Below are 12,284 nucleotides of genomic sequence, written 5' to 3'. Positions count from 1 at the left end.
ATACCCTCACAAGAACAGGCCACACGCAGCAAAAACCTGTTTCTCCACAGACGTGTATAAAGGGCATTTAACTGAATAGCAGCAGCAAGCAGCAATGAGCAGCCGGAAGTAGACTCGCTCTCCTCTGCTACACTTGGGGAGGGGAGGGAGCGCAGAAACACTATGCAAAAAATAATCCCGTGCTTTAAAGAAACCGAGGCCATAAGACTCCTGTCTTGTTCTCTCAGCATGCCCTCACAGCCCTCAGACTTGTCTTCGCACACTCCGTTCCTGGACCGTGTCCTCACAGAGCATCGAGCGGCCCACACTGAGCTGGAACATGAGTTGCCCAGTCCCTGATGACCCGAGTACATTTTCCTGATCCAGCTTTCTTGCCCAGTCCTCCCCAGTGATTCCAGGCCTTCTCCTAGGACATCCATTCCAGGCCACCCAAGAGAAGAAATCCATGTCTCCAGAGAGATGTGGGAGGCCTGGTGATCATCTCCCAGGGGCTTGCTGCTTCTGGTGAATTCCAGAAGGCCTCAGGCTTCTTTTTTTTTTTTTTTTTTTTTTTTTAAGATTTTATTTATTATGTATACAACATTCTGCCTCCATGTCTGCCTGCAGGCCAGAAGAGGGCGCCAGATCTCATTACAGATGGTTGCGAGCCACCATATGGTTGCTGGGAATTGAACTCAGGACCACTGGAAGAGCAGGCAATGCTCTTAACCTCTGAGCCATCTCTCCAGCCCAGCCTCAGGCTTCTTATTCATTCCTTCAACCCATGTTTTATTTTTTTTTTATTTTTTATTTTTTATTTTTCGAGACAGGGTTTCTCTGTGGCTTTGGAGCCTGTCCTGGAACTAGCTCTTGTAGACCAGGCTAGCCTTGAACTCACAGAGATCCACCTGCCTCTGCCTCCCGAGTGCTGGGATTAAAGGCATGCGCCACCACCGCCCGGCCCCCTTCAACCCATGTTTAACAAGCCTCTAAGCCTGGGAAGTTTGGTCTTACACAAGTAGACTGTCCTGGGCTCCTGAGAGACATATAGGTCTTGAACTTGAATTTGACCACTATGATTCTTAGATGTCATGTTAAATCTTCTATGGTGCTGGAGAGACAGCTCAGCAGTTAAGAGCGCTTGCTGTTCTTGCAGAGGAGCCCAGTTCAGTTCCCAGCACTCTGGAGGTGCCTCACGGCTCCGGGACATCCAATGGGCCTCCACGGGCCCCGCACTCACGCGTGCACATGAACATACATGCACTCACACGTGCACACGAACATACATATAGACACATAATTAAAAATACAAATCTTTTTTTAAAAAAAGATGTATTCATTGTTATGTATAGTGTTCTGTCTGCACGTATGCCTGCTGGCCAGAAGAGGGAATCAGATCTCATTACAGATGGCTGTGAGCCAATGGTGGTTCCCAGGAATGAAATCAGGACCTCTGGAGCAGTCAGTGCTCTTAACCTCTGAGCCCAAAAATAGAATCTTAAAAAAAAAAAAAAGAAAATATTCGATCCTTATGTCTTTAGTCTTTAATCAAGATTTGTATGCTGGATGGTGGTGGTGCACGCCTTTAATCTCAGCACTCAGGAGGCAGAGGCAGATGGATCTCTGGGAGTTTAAGGCCAGCCTGGTCTACCGAGCTAGTTCCAGAACAGGTTCCAAAGCTACAGAGAAACCGTATCACAAAACACCAAAATAAAATAAAATAAAATAAATCTGGTGATGGTGGTTTTCTGTTGTTTAGACATACTACCTAGCTCTGCCTGACCTGGAAACCAGGCTGGCCTCAAACTCAGAGATCCAGTCTCTGCCTCCCAAGTGTGGGGATTAAAGCCATGAACCACTATGCCCAGTCTGTTGGGTTTTTTGTTGTTGTTGTTGTTGTTTGTTTTCTTTTTGGTTTTTCGATACAGGGTTTCCCTGTAGTTTCTAGAGCCTGTCCTGGAAATAGCTCTTGTAGACCAGGCTGGCCTCGAACTCAGAGATCCACCTGCCTCTGCCTCCCGAGTGCTGGGATTAAAGGCGTGCGTCACCACCACCCGGTGCCCAGTCTGTTGTTTTAACCAAGGTTCAGAAAAGGCAAGAATTTCGGAGGTATTTGCTGAGGGCATCTGGAAGGGGGGAATCCTGGTGGAGAGGGCAGCTAGCAACTTCTACAATCTTACCAAGCCCTGCCCGACCCCTGCCCCAGGTCTCCTCCCGCCTCCCCACCCCACCCCACACAGCTGGTCCCAAGACAAGCTCTTGAACTTCAAAACACCAGAAGGCTACGTGTTTGTGTTTACTAAGGCGATTAATCATTCTGAACCTTCTTCACCTGTCCCTATGCCCTCTTTCCAGAAGGGAAGGGACTGCAGAGAGGAGACCTTAGCTGGAAACTTAGCCTTGGATTTCTTTTTTGGGATACGGGAGGGTCACCAAGATGACATTCAGGGCTTCCACCAGCGTGGACCTCGGACTTAGCCAGTGGAACAGGCAAGCAACAGAGTGGGTGGCTCTGGAGCCCCTGTGCCCTGTAGACTCCTTGCGGCTCCTCTTCCCGCTGCTCCTTCTATGCCTTCGCCCGGGACTTGCTCCAAGCGAGGCTGGCGTGGATGATTACTTTAATGATGTCAAGGTGTGTTATATTTGCGTGCGCTGCTTTTGTATAATTATCTAAAGGTGCGTTGCTGTTTTACCTTGCCTGCCGAAGGTACCTGGTTGGCCTAATAAAAAGCTGAACGGCCAACAGCTAGGCAGAGGAGGGACAGGTGGGACACGGGGCAAAGAGAATCGGTAGAGGGAAGAAGCGAGGCGAGAACGAAGGAGACACCCGGCCAGGTGGCTGTCAGTCAGCCGGACACGAAGTAGGACAAACAGAATGAAAGAAAGGCAAAACGCCCCGAGGTAAGATGTAGACGAGGAGAAACAGGTTAAAGGAAGCCATAAGAGCTGTGGGGCGAGCATAAGACAAGGCCGGGCATTCCTAACTAAAAAGACGGCTCCATGCCATGATCTGGGAGCTGGTTGGTGGCCCAAAAGAAAGCCTATTACACAAGACCACTGTAGGTCCCATCCTCCCTCCAGCCGCGGAAAGACGCTGTTCTGCCCCTTAGCAGAGGCACACAGGGGACAGCCCGGGCCTGTGGGTGCTCCAGTCTCTCCCCAGGGCCTCTTAGTCACACCTCTCTTTCTTTGTTTGGTTTTTTTCGAGACAGGGTTTCTCTGTGTAGCCCTGGCTGTCCTGGAACTGCTCTGTAGACCAGGCTGGCCTTAAACTCACAGAGATCCGCCTGCCTCTGCCTCCCGAGTGGGGGATTAAAGGCGTGTGCCACCACTGCCAGGCCTCACCTCACATTCTTGTCAGCAGCTCGAAGAGCACAGGTAAACCACACTGTCAGCTCAAGCTGGGCTATGTTAAAATGGGTTATGACGGGATTCTAGCCCTTCTGTGCCTCTGGCAGGCCTTGCCTTTCTCCCCCATTCCCTTGCTAAAAACCTTTAGATTCCATTCCTAAAACTAGTCCCCAAGGTCTATTTCCTTATTTGGTTACTTCCTCCTCCTGAGGCTGACTACCAAGATCCAGCTATCAAAGTATTAAATCAAGCATCAAAAGCCCCTAATTAAACTTTGTCTCCCCTAATTCACATGCCCAATTAAAATGAAGCACCTCATCCTAGCATGGGGTTTCCCCTTGGACCTTTATAAACTGCCAGTTCTCTGTGTTCCAAGTCTGTCTCCTCTCTATCCAGAGGCAGTCATTGTCCTCAGGGACAAATACCCCTGTCCCCTTTCCTTTGCTCCCTTCCCTTCTCCCTGTCCTCTGTGTGTGTGTGTGTGTGTGTGTGTGTGTGTGTCTTGTCCCTTGTCCTGTCTTTGTCTCTTATTCGTCCTTTTCCCTCTGGTGCAAATAAATCTCCTTCCTACTGAGAACTTGGCTTTGGGTGTCTTGAGCCAATACTTTTCCTTTCAGGCTGCTCTTCCAGAGAACCCAGGTTCAATTCCCAGCACCCACACAACAGGTCACACCTTTAACTCCAATTCCAGGGGATCCAATGCCCTCTTCTGGCCTCCCATGACACCTGCACACACTCTGCACAGATACACACTCAGGTACAAAATAAAATTAATGAATTTTAAAAGCATGTAAACAGCTGGGCGGTGGTGGCGCATGGCTTTAATCCCAGCACTTGGGAAGCAGAGGCAGGCGGACCTCTGTGAGTTCGAGGCCAGCCTGGTCTACAGAGCTAGTTCCAGGACATGCTCCAAAGTTACAGAGAAACCGTTTTGAAAAACCAAACCAACCCCCCCCCCCAAAAAAAAGCATGTAAACAAGCAGAGTTATTTATTTATTTATTTGTTTATTTATTTATTTATTTGAGAAAAGGGAAAGAAACCCAGAAATCTTCACAACTTTAAACCTATCTCTGCCCTGGGTGGTTCTGTTGATCCAAATCAGAATGAGCAAAAAGTACAAGAGACGACACAGAGCAGACAAGGACCCTTGGGTTCTTACCAGCTCACTGCTTCCAGTATGAAAGTAGCTGTATGGACAGCAGTTCCAGGCAGGGCCAGGCTTCACTTGGAGTCCGAGAGCAGCATCATGGAGACCTGAGTCAGCAGAGCAAACTCCGCAAGCCCTGACTGCGATGTGGGGACTGGAGCTGGCTAACACCTGGAGCCGGCTCCCACTGAGGGGGAGGCTATAGCTGGTGCTGTTCCAGAGGCAAGCAAACCTAAGGCCTGGGGCTTGTCTAACTCCTCTACCCTTCTGTAATCAAGGGGAGCCAGTGCACACACGTACACCATGAATACCACATACAAACACACATACGTGCACACACACACACACACACACACAAAAAAATTAAAAACCAAAAAGGAAACTATTCAGAAAGAGAAATGCTTGTTTAGTGAATGTGTCCTGCCGCTATTCCCTAAAGCACATTATACCAGCTGGGGGTGCAGCATTTCAGCTGTGGTAGGTACTTAAGTAGTTCAGAGACTTAAAGTAGATAGGAGGACAGAGAGACAGTCCATGTAACCTCTCCTCTGTTTTCTTTGAGAGGAGAATTATGGATTTGAGAAAGGCATTAAGACAGCCAATTCCTCTCAGCTACCAAGGGAGGAATATATGGTGTGTAGTGTTTGTGCACACGTGTGTGTATATATATATATATATATATATAACATATACATAAATATGCATATTCCTATGTATATTAAGGGGATTCAAAAAATAAGAAGGGTTTTCATTATAGTTCTTTTCCTGTTGTTTTGATTTTAAAACTACATGAATACCTACTCAAAGAGTTTCAAACTATATTTTAACTATAATTTATTGTGTGCCTATGCGTGTGCACAGTGTGGGCACATGTGTGGGTAAGAGGACAGCTTTCTGGAGTCAGGTCCCTTCTTCTCATGTGGGTCCCTGGGATTGAACTCAGGCCATCAGACTTGTTGGCAAGCCCCTTCACTGGCTAAGCCATCTAGTCAACCCAAAAGATTAGCAAGATGGAAACACTGCCCTTCAGAAGGACAGGGATGAGTATATGTCTACCATTCTAAGGAGAAACACTTGGAATCCCTCCTCTACAAAGGAGACACACACAGGTTCTCTGGGCAATAAAATGATGTTTATTTCACTTTTTTAAAATATCTCCTACTAAGAACTCAAAATGTACATACATAGAACTTGTGATTACTAACAAACCATCTTAGGATGAGAAATTCTTTTAAAAGGTGGGAAGGGCTGAGACAGACAAAACCTCAAAAGAAGAAAGATGAAAGAAATAGAGAAGGAGGAAATGAATCCCACAGGCCGAGCCAGAGGGAGGCCCCAGAGATTTGTGGAAAAGTTCACAATGGATTCCCTCATGAGTTCTCTGTGTGGTCAGGCCTCTCAGGCTCCTGACTTCTCGGCTTCACCAGGAGGCTCTGGAGGCTGTCCCCACCATCTGTGGGCTCTGGGCATCAAGCCTGCAGTTCAGCAAACCAGCAAAGACACGGGAGGGCTGGAGAGGGTCAGGCACCGCAGCAGGCCCCCTGCAGGCCCCTTGGGAAGCAGCCGGAGGGCGGGGCTTATACGTCTGTCTGTCCTCTACAGCCAATGGTTGTTCCAGAAAAATCGCAGCAGCACCCTTCCTCTCATGAAAAACATCTCCTCCACCAAAGGAGGCAGCACATCCCCGGGGTCCTGTGGAAGAAACAGACAGGTGCTCTGTGTTTCCTGTTGCTAATTTGGGGCTGGCAAGGTGTCTCTGCAGAGAGAGACACTTGCCATCAATCCCAACAACCTGGGAGCATAGGATGGTAGGAGAGCCCCGCCCCCATTTTTGTAACTCATTGCAGCCCAGACACAAGCCTGTGACTGGGGTGACGGCTCCCATGTGTTTGCATACATCACACTTGGGGCACTTCCCAGCCTAATCATTGGGGCACTCTTCAGTCATGAGACCCCAGTCCTCTGCCTTCCGGTGGCATCCCAAAACCCTTCCTGGTGGTCTCAGAGAAGCAAGTACTCCCCCTCTGGGGCACCAGGGACCAGAAAGACATAAATGCGTGAGGAGGAGGAGGAGCAAATCCAGGCAAAGTCGGGAGGGACAAAGGGCCCCAGCACCTGGTTTGTGGGGGAACATGAGAGAAAGCTTCAGACAACAACGTGGAACCAGAAGCCTCACTTGAGAAAAATCCTGGCCAGGGATGGCAGCACACAGCTGTCCCCTCCAGGGGAGGCTGTGGCCAGAGGACAGGAAGTTTCAGGGAATCCTGGGCTAGATACTCCATCCCTAGGGTAGTGTGAATGTAACTGACCCCTACAAGCTCACAGGAATAGCACTATTAAGAGGTGTGGCTTTGGAGTGGGTACAGCTTTGCTAGAGGAAATGTATCACTGTGGGGGTGGACTTTGAGGTCTCAGATGCTCAAGCCACGCCCAATGTCTCAGACCACTTCCTGTTGTCTACTTGTTGAGATGTAGCACTTGGCTCCTCCTCCAGCACCTTGTTACACCATGCTGATAGTGGACTAGGCTCTGGAAATGAAAGCCACCCAAGTAAGGGTTTTTCTTTATAAGTATTGCTGTGGTCATGATGTCTCCTCACAGCAATAGAAACCCTAACTCAGACAGTCCCCAGAAGAAAAGCAAAGAATCAGGCGCCAGACTCGGGGGGACAGAGGCAGGTGAATCTCTGAATTTGAGGCCAGCTTGGTCTGCAGATCGAGTTCCAGGACAGCCAGGACTATACCAGGAAACCCTGTCTTGAAAGATCAAAAGGAAAAAAAAAAAAAAGGAGGAATATGGCTTGGTCATAGAGCACCTGCCTGGCATTTGTGAGACCCCGGTTTCAATCCCCAGGATGTATGGGGGAGGGGACAAGTCTTTCAGGTGACATCAGAGCCCCTCATGATCTGTTATCACCACCTCTCCCTAATCACAAGCTTTTATTTGGTGTTTGCCTTTGTCCTTTGAGACAGGGTATCACTCTGTCTCCACGCTGCCCTGGAAGAACCCCCTCTCCCCACTAGGTCATACGTGATCTTCCCGCCGCAGCCCCCAGAGCACTGTGGCTGCCCATGTGCTCCACCAGCTTCGACTACGTCTTCCTCCAAAGCCAGACTTGCTGGCCTCCTGGCCATTCTTCAGAGAAGGTAGGCCACTCCTGCCTCAGGGGCTCAGTTGTCTGCGCAGCAACCCCCAACTCTCAGAACTCGCTCTGTAGACCAGGCTGGCCTCGAACTCACAGAGATCTCCTGCCTCTGCCTCCTGAGTGCTGGGATTAAAGGCGCGCCACCGCCGCCTGGTGTGGTTTTGTTATTACGTCCATATATGAGGGAGTGTGCATGTGAGTGCAGATACCGCAGGGGTCAAATGTTATTGGATGCCCCTAGAGCTGAAATTACAGGGGGTTGTGAGTCACCTCTTGTAGGTCCTCTGGAAGAGCAGTCTATTCTCTTAATTGGCACCTCTTCAGGGCCTGTGTGGGTATTTTGTCCACATGTGCAGCACTTGTATGCAATTCCCACTGAGGCCCAGAAGAGGGCAGCAGACTACTTGAAACTGTAATTACAGCGGCGAGCTGACCTGGGGTTGCAGGGAATTGACCTGGGTCCTCTGGAAGAGTGTTCTTAACCACTGGGCCATCTCTCCAGCCCCCAGCAGGTGTCACTCCTAAAGCTCTGTCTCCCTTTCCTTCTGTCTTTTGCTCCCAGACCCTTCCGTCTATCTGATAATGACACACTTCATTTACTATTTGAGGTCACACTTCTGTCTCGTTTGCTCAAGGCTGTAACTCCGTATTTAAGTCGTGCATGGCTCACAGCAGGAGAGCCTTCCTCACAGGAGACTGGATAATCGAGTGACCAGATCGATTAATGGAAAGCCACCACCAGCAGAATAAGGAATGGGGACTTGGTTCTGTCAGGAACTGAAAAACAAGGGATTTTAACCTTTCTATAGCTGACATCACTTAGGAAGACTGAATGCCTGTCCCTCCAGTGTGGCCATGAGAAAAGCCACAGAGCGCTCGGTCTATAAATCACGGTTTAGCCACTCACACTCAGCTGGTGGCTGCAGGCAGACTGTATCACGTCTCTGAAACCCACCTGTCTCCCTGACACCGCAGTAATCCCCAGTGCTGCTGGGAAATCTCTCAGACAGGACCTCACATACTGGAAGCAAACTCTAAATTCTCTGTTGCGTTACTATATAACTTGGGTCCCAGGGAACCGTGCAATGTCCCAAAAAGGCTAATTAAATAAAGAACCTGTGTTCCCAGAGGGACAGCTCCCAGCACCTAGGAGGGACCTACAGAGGCCCAAAGATTCCCCTGAAGCCAAGAATCTGAATTGAGCTGTTATGGGGTTTGTTTTATTTTGTTTGAGACAGGATCTCAAGCAGCCCAGGCTAGCCTCAAACTCCATATGTTAGCTGAGGATGGCCTTGAACTTCTGCTCTTCTTGCCTCTGCCTCTGAGTGCTGAGATAACAGGTCAGAGCCACCACACCTGGCTTCTATGTGTGGTATCTTAAAATTTTGTATGTGGAGAACTCACATGGCCTAGATTTGGGGTGGGGGGGGACACAGCAACAAAAACTATATAACTGTATAAAACAAACAGGTGAAACAAGAACCCCACATAACTAAACGGCAAAATCAACACATTTTAAGAAGTACAAAACACTTGAATAGGGCTGGAGAGATGGCTCAGTGGTTAAGAGCATTGCCTGCTCTTCTAAAGGTCCTGAGTTCAATTTCCAGCAACCACATGGTGGCTCACAACCATCTGTAATGAGGTCTGGTGCCCTTTTCTGGCCTGCAGACATACAGACAGAATATTGTATACATAATAAATAAATATTTTTTAAAAACACTTGAATATGCTCGTTTAAGTAAAAACAAAAAGGAAAAACAGCTCAAGAACAAACAATCAGCCTTTTCTTTTTTCCTTTTTTTTTTTTTTGTCTGTTTGTTTTTTTCAAGATAGGCTTTCTCTGTATAGCCTTAGCTGTCCTGAAACTCACTCAGTAGACCAGGCTGGCCTTGAAAGCAGAGATCTGCCTGCTGCTGCCTTTCAATTGCTGGGATTAAAGGCTGTACTACCACAGCCCGGTTCAATCAATCATTTCGACAGACAAAAAAAAAAAAAAAAAAAAAAAAAAAGGCGGTTTGTGAGTCCTTCCTGGGCAGTTCCGATGACCTATTCTCCAAACGTGGTCACTTGATTTATAATGGCAGAGGCAAATAAATGGCCACTGAGCCAGATCTGAAACTGTTGCAGACACATAAACCTTGACGTGGCAGAGACTTCAACATTTTAAAGCCAAACCTAGGAGGTTCGTTGTTTTGAGACAGGGTTTCTCTGTGTAGCCCTAGCTGTTCTAGAATTCACTCTGTAGACCAGGCTGGCCTCAAATTCACAGAAATCCGCCTGCCTCTGCTTCTCAAGTGCTGGGATTAAAGCCGTGCATCATCACACCTGGCCTTTCCACTAATTTTAATGGAGTTTATTCCGCAGAGCCAGACACGGTAGCATATCCCTGTAGCCCCAGTACGTGGGCTACAGAAGCAGGACTGCTCCACAAAGTGAGTCCTAGCCTCAGGTGCAGAGTGAAACCCCATCTCAAAAGACCAAACAGCACACCAAGAAACAAAACAGCTGTGGTTTAGAGGACCGTCGGGACAAGTCTGTCGTACAGGACGGGACAGCTCCGCAAGTTGAAGCCAAGGACAGCGACGTAGATGGCTAGAACCTAAGGGGCGAAAGTTCAGGAGCACACCTCTAAATCTTCAGCCAATTCATTTTGAACAACTCAATAGGGCAAGCAGTATTTTCAATAACTGGTGCTGGGGCAGCTAGAGACTCATGCAGTGTGAGGGGGAGGGGACTGGGGCTGGCAAAAAGATGGCTCTCTGACTCAAAGTGCACAAAAATGATTAACTCCCAGGCCGGGCGGTGGTGGCGCACACCTTTAATCCCAGCACTCGGGAGGCAGAGGCAGGCGGATCTCTGAGTTCGAGGCCAGACTGGTCTACAAGAGCTAGTTCCAGGACAGGCTCTAGAAACTACAGGGAAACCCTGTCTCAAAAAAAACAAAAAAAAAATGATTAACTCCCAAAGGATCACAGACCCAAATTCAACCGCTAAGACCATAGCACTTGTGCACGAACAGAATGAATCCTCATGAGCTTGGATCAGGCCATTGTTTCTTCGCCATGATAGCAAAAATAATAGCAATACGTAGACCCGACTTGGTGGTTTTGTGCAACTAACTGTACTGATTAGCCTAGATGGACTGAAGAGTGAGAAGCTGGCTCCAAGGGACAGCACCCTCCAGCACCCTCCCCACCCTGCCGCAGAACCTCCATGACAGCTCCCTTCTGTAGGAGCTTCTAGAAGAACACTAGGCTTGCTGAGGGCTTTATCACCCACGGGGTTCCCAAGAGCACAGCCCGTGCTCATTTCCCTTACTATCTTCTCCCTGGCACCAGCTAGAGTCCCTGGAGAGGAGGAGGTCTCAGTTAAGAAAAATGCCTCTGTAAAATTGGGCTGCATGCCGTTCTCTCGTGCTAATGTCATGCCGATTCCCCCCAGAATACTAGAAAAGAGAAGTGTCTGCTGGCGGTGCAGGCCATGGCCTGCATCAGTGCACATGAGCTGCCCGGAGATGCTGTGGCCGCCACCTTATTCTTGGACCACAGTGAGGTACAAGTATGAGACCAAATGCTGGCTCTGCTCCAGGGTCCTAGCTTGTAGCTATCACGTTCAGTGACCTAAACACCACTAATCCATGAGTTCTGACCCTTCCTGGGCACCCTGGGCACCGGGCAGTCACTGTTCCATCCCTCCTTCCCTCCACAACCTGGCAGGCCCCTGTTGGGCACACTGTGGCCTCACCTCTTGAGTCATTCTGCGATGGACACTGTCCCCAATTTGTATCAGCTGCATAATCACTGCCTGGATTTCCTCCTGCTGGCCCTGGCCAGGGTTGTTCTCCTCAGGCTGAGAAAGCGGCCTGTGACCTACAAGAACACAAGTGTTCAAGAGACAGCCATTCAGGCGGTGGTGGCGCACTCCTTTAATCCCAGCACTCGGGAGGCAGAGGCAGGCGGATCTCTGAGTTTGAGGCCTGCCTGGTCTACAAGAGCTAGTTCCAGGACAGGCTCTAGAAATTACAGGGAAACCCTGTCTCAAAAAAAAAAAAAAAAAAAAAAAAAAAAAAAAAAAAAAAAAAAAAAAAAGAAAGAAACAGCCACTGAGTTTGTAAAGCTGTGTGTGTGTGTGTGTGTGTGTGTGAGAGAGAGAGAGAGAGAGAGAGAGAGAGAGAGAGAGAGAGAGAGAGAGAGAGAATTTCCTCTTCCCTTCCTATGAAATAGGGTAAATAAATCTGATCTATTTTAGTTGATTAAGTTCTTAATTAGTTTCACCAGTGGCTCAGCGCTAATAGTAACTTCGAGCTTTGGTAAGGTGAGGTGTAATGGTAAAAGTAAAACGCTGCGAATCCCCAAGTGGCTGCAGCGGACAGCGGGCTATGACACCACGCGGCGGCAGGTCCCCAGGGCCTGCAGCGGGCAGCGAGTCCCAGGCAGGGAGCCGCTGGTGGGTGGTACCTCGATGGACAGTCAGCCGGGTAGGCACGCCATGCAGAGTGGGGTTGGATAGCTATGGAAGGGAAGGGAAGGAGGTAAGGGGAGAAGGAGGAAGAGCAGAGAGAAACAGAGTGGAAGGGGGAGAAGTGGGGAGAAGGGAGTGAGGCTGGGGGGGGGGGAGAAGATCAGCTTGCTTCTGCAGACTGGGGAGGGAGTGGGCGT

General features: G+C 49.1%; 1 protein-coding gene across 1 annotated transcript; it reads right to left on the bottom strand.

Moving 5' to 3' along the window:
• Positions 1-5,648: 5,648 nt before the first annotated feature.
• Positions 5,649-12,222, bottom strand: Pxt1 (peroxisomal testis enriched protein 1). Its single transcript, XM_042055772.1, has 3 exons — positions 12,084-12,222; positions 11,371-11,495; positions 5,649-6,170 (listed from the first exon to the last, which is right to left on the bottom strand). Exons 2-3 carry the CDS (start codon positions 11,419-11,421, stop codon positions 6,075-6,077), a joined length of 147 nt encoding a protein of 48 aa, XP_041911706.1. The 5' UTR covers positions 11,422-11,495; positions 12,084-12,222; the 3' UTR covers positions 5,649-6,074.
• Positions 12,223-12,284: the final 62 nt, after the last annotated feature.

The sequence above is a fragment of the Arvicola amphibius genome, chromosome 9 (genome assembly GCF_903992535.2).
Source record: "Arvicola amphibius chromosome 9, mArvAmp1.2, whole genome shotgun sequence".
NCBI classification, from domain to species: Eukaryota; Metazoa; Chordata; class Mammalia; order Rodentia; family Cricetidae; genus Arvicola; species Arvicola amphibius.
The sequence above is the reverse complement of the archived record's forward strand: the minus strand, read 5'-3'. Positions and strand labels throughout refer to the sequence as shown.

Coding starts and splice junctions, on each gene's coding strand:
- Pxt1 (XM_042055772.1), bottom strand. CDS start 11,421: ATGCAGCTGATACAAATTGGGGACAGTGTCCATCGCAGAATGACTCAA. Junction 6,171..11,370: donor ATCGCAGAATGACTCAAGAG/GTGAGGCCACAG, acceptor TTTCTTCCACAG/GACCCCGGGGATGTGCTGCC.